The 17,224-nt window shown below is 42.0% G+C and overlaps 1 protein-coding gene across 1 annotated transcript in view; it reads left to right on the top strand.

Annotated features, from left to right (window-relative positions):
* The window catches only part of LOC139445831 (alpha-aminoadipic semialdehyde synthase, mitochondrial-like), a 30,090-nt gene extending 20,286 nt beyond the window's left edge, over positions 1-9,804 (top strand). The window contains exons 7-13 of the mRNA XM_071227060.1: positions 1,232-1,295; positions 1,972-2,139; positions 4,643-4,738; positions 5,613-5,725; positions 6,228-6,322; positions 8,970-9,146; positions 9,551-9,804. Coding sequence (XP_071083161.1) covers positions 1,232-1,295; positions 1,972-2,139; positions 4,643-4,738; positions 5,613-5,725; positions 6,228-6,322; positions 8,970-9,146; positions 9,551-9,660 — 823 coding nt within the window. The 3' untranslated portion in view covers positions 9,661-9,804. The remainder of the gene's footprint in view (positions 1-1,231; positions 1,296-1,971; positions 2,140-4,642; positions 4,739-5,612; positions 5,726-6,227; positions 6,323-8,969; positions 9,147-9,550) is intronic.
* The last annotated feature ends 7,420 nt before the right edge of the window (positions 9,805-17,224 follow it).

The following is a 17,224-nucleotide window of genomic DNA, read 5'->3' as shown; positions in this document are numbered from 1 at the left end:
GGACGCAGCTGCACTCGCTCACTCTTTCTCCAACCAGTTGTCGACCCGTGAAGATCCGGGGTAGAATAGGTCTTCAGCAACACGTGCTTGCCGTAAAAGGCGACTATGCTTGTCTAAAGAGGCGACTAACAGGATCGGGTGGTCAGGCTCGCTGACTTGTTTGATGCATGTCATCGATCCCAATTGTGTGGATCGATGCTCAGGATGTCAATCACTGGGTTGTCTGGTCCAGACTCGATTATTTAGAGACCGCCGTCATATAGCTGGAATATTACTGAGTGCGACATTAAACATCAAACAAGCAGAAATCCAACCTGTTGACTGTAGCACACACTCACGCAATCTCAATCACTTACTTTTACTCACGCTCACACACACTCATACGCGTATCAAGCCTGTCGTTATGACATATGCGACATAAACATCACATGATTATATTCCAATATATATTTACGGATTGACTTTAACTTCATTGGAGTATGAACCTTCACCAAGTTTCTGCAGTACCTCATTCTTTCCAAACAAATCAATCATCCCAATCCATGCAGATATGACCAATCATTTTATTGGTATTAATTTTGTGTTGATGTCGGCGACACTCTGCCAGGTATTTACGATTTCACTACTTTTGCGGGTTTTGTTTTCTTTGCAACGTATATATTGAAACACACAATTTAAGGTTTTCAATCACAGATGCATGTCCTCATATCCCAGTTGCGTGCATCGATGTTCAGGATATCAGTGACTGGATTGTCTGGTCCAGACTCAATTATATACAGACAGCCATCATGTAGCTAGAATATTGGTGCGGCGTTAAACAACAAACAAACAAAATGAAATGCTTTTATTAAGTGGTTTATGAGCGTAATTGTCGCGGCCATGTGACCGGACTCTTCTAATGGAAAAGCAGTAAATCGTGTAAACTTCAAATTAAAAAATATTCCAAATTAACCTGACATGTCCTCAGAGATCTAATATTTATAATACATTCGAAAAATATTTTGTTTGTTTGTTGTTCAACGCTACACTCAGCATTATTACAGCTGTAGGACGACAGTCTGCAAATCATGGACATCCTGAGCATTGATCTACGCATTGGGGATACAAAGACATGAATCAACCAAGTTCGTTAGACAATGTCTGGTTTAGATATAACTTCGTCATTGATAAACTACATCGCATTCAGATTTAGATTCAGGAAGACTATTAATCTTGCTTTCCCGTGTTTCAGCTGGTACCCACGTGGTTCCCTGTATGCGTGCTCCCGGGGAGGAGGATACTTGAAAGACAGACAGGTGAGGGGGTGGGGATATATGGTGAGGGGTGGGGTTATATGGTGATGGATGGGGATATTTGTGAAGGCTTGGGGAAATATGGTGAGGGATGGTGATATTTGGTGAGTGGGTGGGATATTTGATGAGGGGTAGGGGCTGTTTGTTATGTTTGGTAAACGGTAGGGATATTTGGCGATTGAACGGTCCTTAAGCTAATGACTGACTTCTCTGAAGCCATTTAACGGACGTAAACGCCGTATTGAACAATATTTCAATATGCCAGGGCGTTTCATCACAATGTAGAAAGAAATCAAAACTTGGACCCAAAAGCACGGTGAATATAATACTGACAAACCAGGAATCTGGTTTTATAGGTTTTAAGATGGAGTTCGAAACCAAGACCAGCGGAGTTATTGAAATACGTTGTAAAAGAAAATATTTCGTAACGATATATCTGCAAAACACGGTCAAATGATATTTTAACATAGGCTAACGATACTAGTATCGGTAAGATCGTTTTGGCGAACTGCGCCCAGGTGGATCGCCTAGTACTGTACACCGACGGCGTGAAACAGACCCGTTGCTGTTACTATCAACCGCTGGTTCGCCGTGTCCAAACTTTATCTTCTACAATCCTCCGTGATATAAGTGTACGTTGCTGACCGCGGTTTAAAACAGTGTCACCTGCTTTCTTCAGGCTGCAGACATCCCCGAAGGGCCTTCCCTTCTAGAGTCTGTGAAAGATCTGGACTTCACCCCGGAGTTCAAGGTGGAGGGGTTCCCCAACATGTACAGCCCCGCCTACCTGACGCTGTACGGAATACAGACTGTCGACAACTTTCTTAGAGGCACGCTGAGATACAAGGTACATGTGTGTAGTTCAGTACCGAGGCACGCTGAGATACAAGGTACATGTGTATAGTTCAGTACCAAGGCACGCTTAGATACAAGGTACATGTGTGTAGTTCAGTACCAAGGCACACTTAGATACAAGGTACATGTGTGTAGTTCAGTACCAAGGCACGCTGAGATGCAAGGTACATGTGTGTAGTTCAGTACCAAGGCACGCTGAGATACAAGGTACATGTGTGTAGTTCAGTACCGAGGCACGCTGAGATACAAGGTACATGTGTGTAGTTCAGTACCAAGGCACGCTGAGATACAAGGTACATGTGTGTAGTTCAGTACCAAGGCACGCTGAGATACCAGGTACATGTGTGTAGTTCAGTACCAAGGCACGCTGAGATACAAGGTACATGTGTGTAGTTCAGTACCAAGGCACGCTGAGATACAAGGTACATGTGTATAGTTCAGTACCAAGGCACGCTTAGATACAAGGTACATGTGTGTAGTTCAGTACCGAGGCACACTTAGATACAAGGTACATGTGTGTAGTTCAGTACCAAGGCACGCTGAGATACAAGGTACATGTGTGTAGTTCAGTACCGAGGCACGCTGAGATACAAGGTACATGTGTATAGTTCAGTACCAAGGCACGCTTAGATACAAGGTACATGTGTGCAGTTCAGTACCAAGGCACACTTAGATACAAGGTACATGTGTGTAGTTCAGTACCAAGGCACGCTGAGATACAAGGTACATGTGTATAGTACTGCACCGAGGCACGCTTAGATACAAGGTACATGTGTGTAGTTCAGTACCAAGGCACACTTAGATACAAGGTACATGTGTATAGTACTGCACCGAGGTACACTTAGATACAAGGTACATGTGTGTAGTTCAGTACCAAGGCACGCTGAGATACAAGGTACATGTGTGTAGTTCAGTACCAAGGTACGCTGAGATACAAGGTACATGTGTATAGTACTGCACCGAGGCACACTTAGATACAAGGTACACGTGTCAGAGCTCCAGATTAGCTTTTGGTGTTGTGGGTATTTTACCCATGCATTTTAAAATCATTGGGTATCAGTAATTCTATCTGCGTATTCAAATTTCTGTTACCCACTAGTTTTTACACATGTGGGTATTTAAGTTAAATATTCAAAAACACTATTCATCTAGTCCCTGCAAACTGGTGTCGTGTGGGTTCGAGAGCTTTATAGGACTCAAAAATACTACGATACTTCCACAAGAAAGTGTGATGGCAAATGATCATGATGTGACTGTCATCGTGGAGTTTGGCAAGGTTGACGGAATGCCCGTTTATAATTTCAAAATAAGCTGCTGATTTGCTAATCGAATACGCAGGGTTACTTCACAATATATTGGTGATACGCACACGTTTTATTTTTGTAGCGTATCTGTAATGTTCGTTGCGTATTTGATACGCTTGGAATATATTTTACTGCGTATTTCTGGATTTCTGATGCGTATTTCACGCAGATACGCAGCTTATCTGGAGCACTGCCGTGTATAGTCCTGTACCGAGGCGCACTGGGATGCAAGATGCTTATATACAAGGTACACGTGTAAAGTACTGTACCGAGGCACGCTGAGATGCAAGATGCTTATATACAAGGTACACGTGTATAGTACTGTACCGAGGCACGCTGAGATGCAAGATGCTTATATACAAGGTACACGTGTATAGTACTGTACCGAGGCCATTGAGATGCAAGATGCTTATATACAAGGTACACATGTATAGTACTGTACCGAGGCATGCTGAGATGCAAGATGCTTATATACAAGGTACACGAGAATAGTACTGTACCGAGGCACGCTAAGATGCAAGACGCTTATACACAAGGTACACGTGTATAGTACTGTACCGAGGCACGCTAAGATGCAAGATGCTTATATACAAAGTACACGTGTATAGTACTGTACTGAGCCACGCTAAGATGCAAGATGCTTATATACAAAGTACACGTGTATAGTTCTGTACCGAGGCACGCTAAGATGCAAGATGCTTATACACAAGGTACACGTGTATAGTACTGTACCGAGGCACGTTAAGATGCAAGATGCTTATATACAAAGTACACGTGTATAGTACTGTACCGAGCCACGCTGAGATGCAAGATGCTTATACACAAGGTACACGTGTATAGTACTGTACCGAGGCCACTGAGATGTCGGTACCTTAGTCACAGATCTGGGGACCCTGGTGGAAAGAAAGCCAGCGTTTCTTACAACGAACGGAGAGATCTTTTCCTTGGCATCTGTCATAATCAATTCCTCTTAATGCAGGGACTTTTGACAAATTTACCGGCAATATCCATACTCTTGTACAGATTCCTAACGTAATTACAATCGGAGGGGGTCACTGGCCACTAACAGTCGGACCTATTGACACCAATTGCAATCAGTTCAGACAAATTCAGGAACTGTAAGTGCAAAAAAGACACGTGTTGCCCGAAGTATGTATATGCGCGTGTTTTTATGGTTTCGTTCTGTTACAGGGTTTCAGCGCCCGTGTGCTTGGCTTGATGAAGCTGGGTCTGTTCTCCGTGTCCCCTTTGGGTTTGCTGCAGGCGGGATCCCGGGGAGTAACCTGGGTAGGTAGCAGCGCCCCTGAAGGGATGCCAGAATAGGCCCCCCAATCCCCCAAATTGAAATTCTCCATGGCGACGGCAGGTGCCGCACGTACGTAACTAAAGTTACCACCATTCGTGAGCAACTCGTGTTATTCCGGGTCAAGCCGAATAGCTTCTTGCAGGTTACGGAAAGGGACGAGTGGTGACGAATGAAGTTACCACGAGTCGTTTATTTCTTACATGAGATATCATTATTTACAGCCTCTTTGAGGATGAGGATGAAATGTACGTCAAGCTTTATAATATTTACCCGTATCTTAATAATAATTACTCACTCCATAGAGTCCGATCTGGTAAGCGACGCTTTGATTGGTCGGGTGAAAGGTCGTTCTGACGTGACCTGTAGTGGGATGTCCTCAGATCTTTGTTTAGCGGCAGCGAGGACTTAGATCTGATTTTTATGAGATTGGTGTTCGAATCTCCAGAAATGACGTCATGACAGAACAATGTTTTCTGGTGAAATAAACCACACTTCGTTCTTCATTGTTCTTTGCGATTTATCACGTAGCTATCTTTTATATATATAGCAGTCCATGCTTGTCGTAAGAGACTAACAGGATCGGAGGGTCAGGCTTGCTGACGTTGATGCGTCTGTTCGTCACGCCGAAGACCCGGGTTCGATTCCCCACATGGGTACAATGTGTGAAGCCCATTTTCTGGTGTCCCCCGCCGTGATATTGCTGGAATAATGCTAAAAGCGGCGAAGAAGCATACTCACTCAACCCCAACCCCAATCCCAACCCCCCCCCCCCCCCCCCCCAAGTAAAATTACACAGCATTAATGTTGATATGTCTTAGAATGTTTCATAGTAATCTCAGCTAATTCTTTTCGAAGAGGAAGTTTATTTGCAACGAGTTGGGACTGAGCGATGACGTCACGACAGAACATCTGGAGTCAAAGGTCAAGGATAAAGCTGGAGGTCAAGGCGAACTGGAGGTCATAAAAAGGTAATTTAAATCATTGTATTACACTTTGGATGTGAAACCAGTGCAGTGAATGAAGATGACGCCGTTTTCTGTGATGTCCAGATTACTAAGTGTATGAATTATTGAGGAGCGGGGGCTCTTTCTATCAACCACTGGTACGCAGGGCCAGGGTCGATCATTACAGGCCGGGGGCCACGGATGGCCCTGTCGTCTAAGGCGCCGCTAATTACTTTGCAGAGGCTTGCCAGAAACGTATGATCGTCGGTTCAAACGCAGGTTCGCCCTGATTATGTTTCTATGTTTATCAGCACCATACTCGCGCTCGTGGGTTTCACTAAAGTGGAAAACCCAACTCACTCACTCAGTCACGAGTGTGTAGAGTATCCTTGTGTAGAAATTCCTGCTTAACGATGTTTCACCGTACACCCCTTGTGTAAGAAAATAATACCGGATCGGATCGATCTCAATGTCAAACTGATTGTGCAATAAGTTACTTGTCAATACCGTACAGTTGATCTTACAGGTTGGGTTTACTAGAGTCTGAAGAGATCGAGGCAAAAGGCACACCGCTTGATACGCTAGCTAACTACTTGGAGAAGAGACCGGAGTTCATGTTTGGTGAGTTCCGAAATAATTTACAATGCATATATCAAGAATGACAAGCACCTTGTGCCAGGGCGAGCTGTGACGAACTCTCCACCTGTACGTAACGTTAGTCTGTACGGCATCAGGACAGGTTCCAAGTCTACCTCCATAGTTGAGCCATTTGGTACTCACACTATACACAGTGATGTAATAACCTATTTGTGTTAATAAATGGGTATGTTATGAAGAGGCATCCCTAAGCCCCCAGGAGTAATAAGAGGGGTGACTGAGAAGTTCTGAACGTTGTTACAAAGGATGTATAGTGAGTGAGTGAGTGAGTGAGTTACAATTTAACGTCGCATCGGCATTATCTCGACGAGCAAAGGATGTATAGTACACCCTTATCAGTTTGTATGTATGGAGTACTTTCCGTGCTAACAGGCTGCATTTGAACCAATCACACATCCCGGCAGCATATTTCTCCAGGGATCAAAGTGACTAGGTATTCAAGGACAAGATTGACTACCCTGCATTCACCAAGTATCTTCAACTGAATGGGCTTCAACAGCCACCCGTGTGGACATGGTGGCAACTTTAGGGAATGATGCTTCTTCCTTTGCCTCTGGAAGACCTTCACCTGACACCATTGACAAGAAAAATGTTGAAAAAATGAAGAATATAATTATGGGTTGACTGGCCACACGTCACGTAGCTAATGCAGAGATAACTCAAAACATTCAGAGGCTTGAACTGGGTATGACAAAAGTTTGTATGTATGGAGTACTTTCCGTGCTAACAGGCTGCATTTGAACCAAACACACATCCCGGCAGCATATTTCTCCAGGGATCAAAGTGACTAGGTATTCAAGGACAAGATTGACTACCCTGCATTCACCAAGTATCTTCAACTGAATGGGCTTCAACAGCCACCCGTGTGGACATGGTGGCAACTTTAGGGAATGATGCTTCTTCCTTTGCCTCTGGAAGACCTTCACCTGACACCATTGACAAGAAAAATGTTGAAAAAATGAAGAATATAATTATGGGTTGACTGGCCACACGTCACGTAGCTAATGCAGAGATAACTCAAAACATTCAGAGGCTTGAACTGGGTATGACAAAAGTTTCAGCATGCTGGGTTTCCTGGCCTCTGACTCCTGATCAGAAACCCTCCAGGTTCATCATGTCTCATAGGAATTTAGGTCGTTGAGCGATTTGTAACCATTGATGGGTCTTTGGTTAACCACCATCAGCCAGTGACTAAACAACAGTGGAAACATCTAACGTCTCTTCCGAAGGAGAAGGCAAAGTGTGTTCCACGAGCAGGCAGTTTTCTGGGATTTCAAAGGAATCCTACTACTGGACTGACCACCTCCCGAAAGGTCACACCATTAATGGCCAAGGTCATGCTAATCTGCTAGAGCAAGAGCGTGAGAATGTCAAGGCTAAAAGTCGTGGAAGACTTACTGAAGATGTGTTGTTCCCCCGGGACAATGCATCTGTGCACAAGTATGCTGTCGCCATGACTGCAATGCATGACTTTGACCTGATCGAACATCCTCCGTATTGACCAGATTTACCACCGTCATATTATCACCTCTTCCCAAACTTGAAGAAGAGTGAGTGAGTGAGTTGGGTTTAACGCCGCTTTTAACATTATTCCAGTTATATCACGGCGTGTCAGCTTAATGTGGGAGGACAGCCCGAAGTGATGCAGGTCTCAGACGTTTACCACTTCGGTGAAACCCACGAGCACGGGTATGGTGCTGACAAACCTAGAAACATAATTGGGGCGAACCGGGATTCGAAACCACAATCATAGGTATCGGGCGTGTCCAGGGGACGCAACTCTGCACAGCGAATCGCGGCGCCTTAGACGACTGGACCACCCGTGCCCCCACTTGAAGAAGAAACTGGTAAGCATTATGTAATGATGCTAAAGTCATTATTGCTGTGGAGGTCCTTTTACATCACCAGTAGGAAACATCATACACCACTGGGATCCAGGTAGACTAACATCTAGTCTCTGAAATGAACATATCGTACAGAGAAAAACGGTTGTTCAGTTATCTTAATAAAAATAATATTTTTTTATAATAAAAGGGAGCCCAGTGTCTCACTTCATTTTGATACTGCAGTAATCTAGACTTGCCAAACATTATAGACTTGCATGGGCTATATTTGATATATATTTGTATCAGGGTCTGTAAGACAGATGAGGATCCAGGCACTCCAGCATCACTGGCAGAAGTTTGTGGACCTCAGAGGGGATTATGTTGATTAAGTCATACCACCAACGTAGTCCATCATATTTTGGCATCATAGTTAGGCTCAGAACCTTTCAAACACCAATCGTAACCCCAAATAGAAATGCAGTCATGGCGACACTGTTATATCGCCAAGTAGTTTCTGTCAGATATTGAGAGCAGAAACTCATGAAGGCATGAAGACCTTTCAGTTTAATCTCTACATTAACTATACACATTTGAATAATGCCCGGGTTCAAACGATAAAAACCCAGACATGTTTTTGGAATCCCCGGCGAAGTTAGACGTCGTAATATTCAACGTTCAATACTTGATTGCAAGGTATGGTTGTATGTTTTAGGGCTCTCGCCAGACTAACCTCCTAAGATATTACACATGACAATTTATCGCCAAACCTCCCAATTGTGCTTCAGGTCCTGATGAACGTGACCTTGTTCTGATGCACATCGAGGTGTCCGGAAGTTTCCCCGACGGTTCCCGCGAGGACCGGAAGTTGGACATGACGGTGTTTGGAGATGTGGGGAGACATTCCGCCATGGCTAAAACAGTAGGTCACGTGGTCGCAAGTGGAGCCATGTTGCTGTTGAACGGTAAGCAACTGGGGAATATTTGTGTCTCCATAAACGCTCCAGAAGTCCTGCCGTAATGCATGTATCTTGTTTGCCATCACCTCTCGACACCAACCCCTTTGAACTCTTTATGTAAACATTCTCCGTCGTTGGTTTCTTGTGAAAATATTTTCATGAACCAAAACCCGAAGGCTGTAACAAAATGAAAGAAAAAATGAAGAAATATCATGGTGAAGACAAAAAATGAAAAAACATATAATAACAGACAGTTACTGGCCAACCTGACCAATTATCAACTGTGAATGTTGAAACAGGGCGTTTTTGTGTGGCTCTCTATTATTTACAACAGAGTTATCAGAGTATGAAAATATTAACATTATCATTTTCGATAGAGTCCATAATTATTACCTCTTTATTTTTTCAAGGGGAGATAACCGAGCGAGGAATCGTGCTTCCGGTCTCTCGCAGCATCTATAAACCTCTACTGTCGGACCTGGAGAAGAAGGGAGTCAGTTTCACAGACAGGAAGGCCTAATGCATATGTACAGTCGCACCATAGTTATTTCAATAGGAGGACACGTTGAAGATATAACAATAGAAAACTGAATCTGTGAAAAGACATTGAGACATATTTTATTGATATTAAAAGGACAATATTCAGGTTCACGACGCGCTTTCAATAAACATTTTTTCAGACAGCAGACAATATTGAAAAGTACAGTATACACCTTTTGCTTGATAGTGGCTAAAAATGAAACAAACAGGAAATTATTAATCGATGGTGATGTATTTGATACGGGTGTCATGGTCGTGATTTAGTCCTTAAAAGGGATCTGATTCTCTGACAATTCACCGGGACTGCTTGTTACCTTTGTTATTGCTTTCCCGTAGGTACCCGGATGATACCTCGGAAATCTCGACTAGTTCTCGACCTATTCTGCGCCAACCCTAAGCGCATTTGTCGCTTTTATTGACAGTATAAGGTCGTATCGTCACATTGATCAACAAAATGAAATACAGTTTCGTCTTGGAAATAATTAGGAAATGTAGGCATCCTGATTGTGCAGAGAAACATCAGTCTTCAGAGTGTATTCATATTATGGTGAACATGTCTTTGAATACGAGAGCGAACATTTACTAATTGAGAACGTGTGACCCCAAATATTTGTTGCGTTTAAATACGGCCAACCTGTTTTAGGTTTGCGAGTTTGTTCAGATTTTACGACGCTTCAATCCTTGTCATGCCGAAAGACGGGCGCAAGGTACATGTAACATGTCGAAGATTTAAGCATTCTGCTATTAAGTACAACGTATTGTTCATTTCTCTATTTGCTCCCATACCTCAAGAATCTAGTCAATGTGATTAATGCTGCCTCTTATTATATGAATCCGCAGCCACAGAACCAATGTTATAATTGCAAAGAAAACAAATGATAACGCATCCGGGTCCAATGTCGCTTCTGTGCCTTTGTAATTAAAAGAAACGAACATTTGTCATCCTCGAAACTATTATCTCTTTACCAAGTTCTTCTTATCCGAATTGATATTATACGCTGTTAATTTTTTGACTCTACACCCCACCTATTTTAATACGAATTGCGTACACAAGAAAACATGCTGAAGAATGAACTACAAAATGACGAGTGATTGTCTCACGCAAGTAATGTTATCTGTTTGGTAACCATCTACACCTACAGTAAACTACGGTTATAACGAACACGGTTATAACGAACAAACGGATATAACGAACTAACTTTTTAGTCCCGACTATATGCTGTAGTTATGTTGTACATATGCTTATAACGAATTAAGGTTATAACGAACTTAAATTAGTAGTCCCTTTGAGTTCGTTATAACCGAACAATACAAAATCTTACGGATCTAACGGATCTGTATACACTGGCATGAAGGCAATATCTACCATTATCAAAATACGAATTGTCATGTTTGTGTACGTCTTTCCATTGGTTCTTAATCACTGGTGTTAACCAATTAAAAAAACAGTTACTGAAACCCACCTGCTCATTGAGATCATGGTTAGGTTACCTTGGTCTCACTATTCATTAACTATTATCCATAGAGCATACGTGCATAATACTAAAATATTACATTAATGCATTTGCAATTATCCGTTCAGTAACACTGTGGCGACATTGATTATTAACATGAGCAGATATCAAGAAACAAATGCGAATATCATCATGACACTTCTCTTATCTGTGGGGGCATGGGTGGACCAGTCGTCTAGGGCGCCGCGATTCGCTGTGCAGAGTTGCGTCCCTTGGGCACGCCAGAAACCTAGGATTGTGGGTTCGAATCCCGGTTCGCCCCGATTATGTTTCTAGGTTTGTCAGAACCATACCCGTGTTCGTGGGTTTCACCGAAGTTGTAAACGTCTGAGACCTGCATCACTTCGGGCTGTCCTCCCACATTAAGCTGACACGCCGTGATATAACTGTAATACAATGTACTGTTAAAAGCGGCGTTAAACCCAACTCACTCACTCTTATCAGTGATAACAATCTCTTCTTGAGCTTCATCATGCGCAGTGTTGTCAGGCTGCCAGATATACACTGATATTTGAATTAAAATGTATATAAAGATTGCATGTGATAGCACTATACACACTGATAAAACTGCCAGGCAGTGTTTATCTTATCTATCTATATGCTCGGTATACTATTCTATTGGAGACGGGTGTTTAACAAACAAAGGGGAACATTTAATATTACAAATCAATCGATTTGCTTTATAAATGAGTTCATTTCACAATAATGATATAAGAAAAGATAAACTTTTACAGTGATGGTTGGTTGGTTGGTTGGTTTGTTGTTTAACGCCGCTCTCAGCAATATTCCAGCTATATGACGGCGGCCTGTAAATAATCGAGTCTGGACCAGACAATACAGTGATTGATATCATGAACATCGATCCACGCAATTGGGATCGATGACATGCATCAACCAAGTCAGCGAGCCTGACCACCGGATCCCGTTTGTCGCCTCTTACGACAAGCATAGTCGCCTTTCACAGCAAGCATGGGTTGCTGAAGAGCTATTCTACCCCGGATCCTCACGGGTCTGTGATGTACACCACTATACCATCACAGGGCCATGTGGTCTTTCTTATAAACATATTCATTGGGATCGCTATTAAGTAAGAAACTTCTTTCTATAGGCATTAAAACCTATTGTGAGGTTTTACTTTCCAGTCGGGTTAAATCTCTTAAACCGTTGTAATGTCCCTGGGATTTTATATAATATCCCAGGGATTTTATAGGATATTCAAGTCATATTTGCTATAATATCCCTGGGATTTTATATAATGTCCTGGGTATTTTATTAATATAACTTCCGTTCAGATTGTAACATGTAGTGAACTGTAAAATCAAATGATAAATGTTTTCTTTATATTCCCGAGGATCTAACTCGCAGCCTTCATATCTGTAGCCCAGTGAGTGTACCACGAGGCTACAGAGGTGTTGATAAGCCTCACTGGTTTTTAGAATGTCCTATTCAAGATCCGTACGCCAGCAACAGATATTTTACGCGCGTTTCCTAAGGTTCATGGAAAGTATGTTCGAAACATAAAAATGTTGATAAATGTTGTTTTAAGTTTCTTTTTTCGGTTTATAAGTATGGAAAAAAACTTTCCCTCTTTTTTTGGTAGACAGAGCATGCCCTGGGGGTCGGGTAAAACCGCGGGGACTTCGCCCCCCTGGTTTTTCCCTCTCCCTAGGGCATGCTCTGTCTACCAATACCTCGTGAGCGTGTTTTCTCCAATACATAAAATACAATGGTTGGTGTTCCTCTCTCCAGTGAAGGGACTTAAACACATCACTATCCATGACCTGAGCCGAAATGAATAAGACAAGCTGTCACATACATTAATTGGCAGAATAATTCGATGGTTTTAGTGAGTAGATCGCAACTGTATGCGTAATTTAAACAATTTACTCTAGATTTTGACTTGCCAAACATAAAAATTATCTCTTATGCAGAAACAATGTGCTTGAAAAGCTTAAATGTATTTCCAAATTTCATAAACACCCTCTGAATCCAATTTTGTAAAAAAAACAAACATATTCGTTACTTGCAGTATGGAACGGCTGACACAGTCATCTAGGGTGCCGCAATTGGCTGCACAGATCTGGCTGCATTCTTTTGCATGCTAGAACCTGAATTCGCCCTGAATGGCCTTGGTTTATCAGTGCCATACCCGTACCAGTGGGAATCACTAAAGTGGTAACATTGGTGTCCATCGCCATATCAGGGTTCCCTGCCATTATAAACTGACACGCCGTCATATCACTGTTCACATTGACATAAAACACTCCCTCTCTCGCTTTACTTTCAATGTCCGATTACAGATGGCTATAACGTAAATACTAGATGATGGAATTTCAAATTAATTGCGGTTCAGATATTTATCATTACAGTGTCAGCTACCTGCTCACTGCCAAGATGGACTGAACCACCGTTGTCAGTTTCCTGAAATACAGTTAGTGAGAAGTCGGGGTTTATATAAACATAGAAGTTACATTCGCCAATAATGAGGGCAACCCTCGAATCCTTTCAACGGGAAGATGTTTATTATTAAACGTAAACGGCAATCGACTTTCATTAAGCAATGCATAATAAACGACGAACACACCTTAGTACGCATATATGATTTAGAAAGTAAAACACACAACGTCGCGATCCACATGCTCTATCATTGCATTTGTTGGAGTTTTAAAGGTCACACATACCTGCTCTTTGATTGCTGAAGTGTGTAAGTATAACCGTATTGGATAGGTTCTTCTTGTTGAATACAACAAATCTACACTTAAATCTTCACTGTTGATCTTACGCGAAAGATTGTTACATTTGAAATGGGCAGGAAATATGTTAGACTGATAACGTGAAGGTTCTGAGTTTCGTTTGTACCATTGGGGAAGTAAACACTGATGAATGCATTTTCAAGTTCTGGTAATGTCACGTTTTTGTCTGCATCTGTCTGTTGGGGTCCACCTCCCTTGTTTGCACCGACAAGGGTATGAGTGCCCTGAAACTTATGTTTCCATCCAATATGCAATCGCCTGGCGGTCGATCTGGAGGTCGTTGTGATGGAGTTTTGGCCTCTCCAGCACACCTTAAAACAGTGGCGAAATTATAGTCATGAAACATAACCTTTTTCCAAAATCAACAGGAGTAGAATGTGCTACAAACAAACAAACAAACAAACAAACTTTAAATTCTCTATACATTGGTTCAAGAAAGGAGCACAATACTAACCCAAGGTTCTTGATCCATTGTGCTCTTGTTGTTAAAAAACAATTAACACCAATATAGCTCGTAGCTGTGTTTATATGATGAATGAACTAAACAAAGAAACTGGAATAATACCCGACCTCCATGTTGGGACTGAAACAACCGGAGCCGTTTTACAACCGGCGATTCTGCCATCGACTCTGGAAAAGCTGATACATCGTCAAATCTTCATATATCATTATTTGATTTAAGTGACACATGTTAGCAATCATGAATCACGACTAGAGTGGTCTGATATTCTCATGACACCCCTTTCTTATGAGTGTCCCTTTCCCAAGTCTCAACACCAAGACTTTTATGAAAGAGAGCACCTCTGTGGGACCATCCTGAAATGAAGCATTGGACCAAAGACAAATTAAATTGTATTCCGGATGCCTAGAGAGAAGTTAATGATTGTGTTTATCACATCAATTTAACCCCTAAATCAATCAAAACAATCCCAGCACGTGAAAAGAATTCGATATTATAATGTTGCATTTCAATATGAAACTACTCACCCGCTTTTCTTCACTTTGAAAAATCAGTGTAATAATTTAAGCTTTATGAATATCATCTGATTATTGTGTGGTATAGATCTAACTGTTAAATGCAAGAGACCAAAACTAAACACATGTCTGTAATTTTCAGTTTGAACTGAAAGAAACGTGTTCCTAATTGTTATGTAACTAACCTCATTTTCGTATTTATGTATCGTTACTGTCACATTAACCGAAACTGTTGTTGTGCTGCTGGTCTGTCGTAAATATATACACCATAATACACTTTGCCCACAAATGCATCGAATGTGTTTATAGTGCAACCCTAAATATGCTTCGCCCTGTGTGATTGATGGAGGCGCCGAACACGACCGATTCGAAATTTACAGAAAATTTATTGACTTATATCTAGATATGGAGCCATTGGTGGTACCCAAGGTTTGTCATTCAAGTTGATGATCAGTGGTGATCTCGTTTACGTACGGTTTTCAAAAAGCTTCTCCCGACAATCGGTTGTGTTTACATTATCAGAGAGAGAGAGAGAGAGACTTATGTACCGCTAATAGCCAGCTAACAATATTGGCGCTGCTGCCATTGTTCGAAACTGAAACACCGCCACCTTGCTGGCTATTTGTAGTCAGGGTGGAAAAAAACCTGTAGAAGTCAGTCAGATGTGTTTTCACTTGTATATTTTCGGCTAAATATAGTAGTTAGGCTAATATGTGAAGCGCGTTCGAGATCACCAAATTCTTTCACATGCTATGCCATAGTAATATGAAAGAATCGGGCGATCCTCAAAGTTTTTGTCTCTCCCCCCCACCCCCACCCCGGTTTGAAAGAAAACGGGGATATAGCTATCGCCATGTCTGTCCGTCAACCGTCCCTTTTCCGTTCCCGTATCACGTAGCAGAACTCCTTTTTATACAGATCCGTCGAATGGTGAACTGGTGCCTTTTCATGATTTGGGATTTTGAAAAATACTAAAGAGCATGTATTATTTTATTTATTCACCAGAGCGTGAGGCACAGTAACGGTATAACGAGACAGCGGTGGCACTATAGCGCGGTAATTGAGCGGATGGTAGAGCTCGGCTGCGCCCGGTAAACTGCATTGTTGCCTTATTTTCTTCCTCACTGAAATAAAGCCTTAGGTATCAAATGACATTAACCAAAAGTGGCTGTTTTACTAACCAAACTTCATTTCCGTGGACCAGACCGGGGAACGTGTCATCGCCTGATGACTCTTGTTCAGTGGTACAGCTAAATGTCTCGTTCTCCGCTTTGGTGGAGATTCTCTTATGGGCCGCCTATTTAAGATTTCATTTATTAGCTCAGTAACTGAATTTCTTGGATGTAGTTTCTGTCATGCGGGTATCTTCAGCAACTGGAAATCACTTTTAAGTAGCATCGTAGGAATATCGCCCCATTTATTCTACAGCGCCAGCTGATTTGCCGCCATGTTTGTTTAACATAAACACTCACGCATCAGGAATCATTTATCTGAACTTTTGGGGGCATTATGCAATAGTTGTGTGTAGGCGGGGTATTCGCAGGACGACGTCCCCTCGAATTTTTCCATTCGCAGGACGACCCGCCGGTGTGAAGTGTGGTGTTGTTTTAGGAGGGGATTAACTCCATGGTTAGTGTCAAAAACTGAAATGTGTTCACTGAATTGGTGAACTCTGATTTTGATAATCTAGTGAGTACCATTTACTCAACTGATTGACTCAACGGTTACTCTGTTATAAATCTCCGAAACATGGTAAACAAACCAAATTCTTAGGACTTATTTTCGATGAACATCTCACCTGGGATGCTCACATCCAAAAACCTAACAACTAAATGCAGTAAAGACCTAAACACCCTAAGATGCCTAACTGGCTCTAACTGGGGAGCCTCCAAAGATACCCTCCTCTCTCTCTACATATCACTAATTAGATCAAAACTAGACTACGGCAACACCCTAAACAACTCTCTATCTAAAAAACTTGACTCAATACAATATCAGGCTCTCAAGCTAATTACACGCACCCAACATGGCACCTCCTACACTTCACTTCAGGCCTTAACAGGAGAAATGCCACTAAGTCTACGCAGGGAACAACTAAGCTTTAAATTTCTGGGCCGCGTCCCAATCAAACCCTCTCATCCAAAACTTAACAAACTAAAATATCAGCCCCCAAAACCAAGCTCTAGCTCGTAAACACCCCTTACTTACCCCAATATACCAAAGAATAAAAAACTACCTAAATGAACACCAAATTAAAAATCTTAAACAAAACTGCAGACAATCAAATATCTTCACCCCTAAA

This window comes from Haliotis cracherodii, unplaced genomic scaffold, assembly GCF_022045235.1.
Source record: "Haliotis cracherodii isolate W230 unplaced genomic scaffold, xgHalCrac1.p SCAF_6, whole genome shotgun sequence".
Taxonomy (NCBI): domain Eukaryota; kingdom Metazoa; phylum Mollusca; class Gastropoda; order Lepetellida; family Haliotidae; genus Haliotis; species Haliotis cracherodii.
The sequence above is the reverse complement of the archived record's forward strand: the minus strand, read 5'-3'. Positions and strand labels throughout refer to the sequence as shown.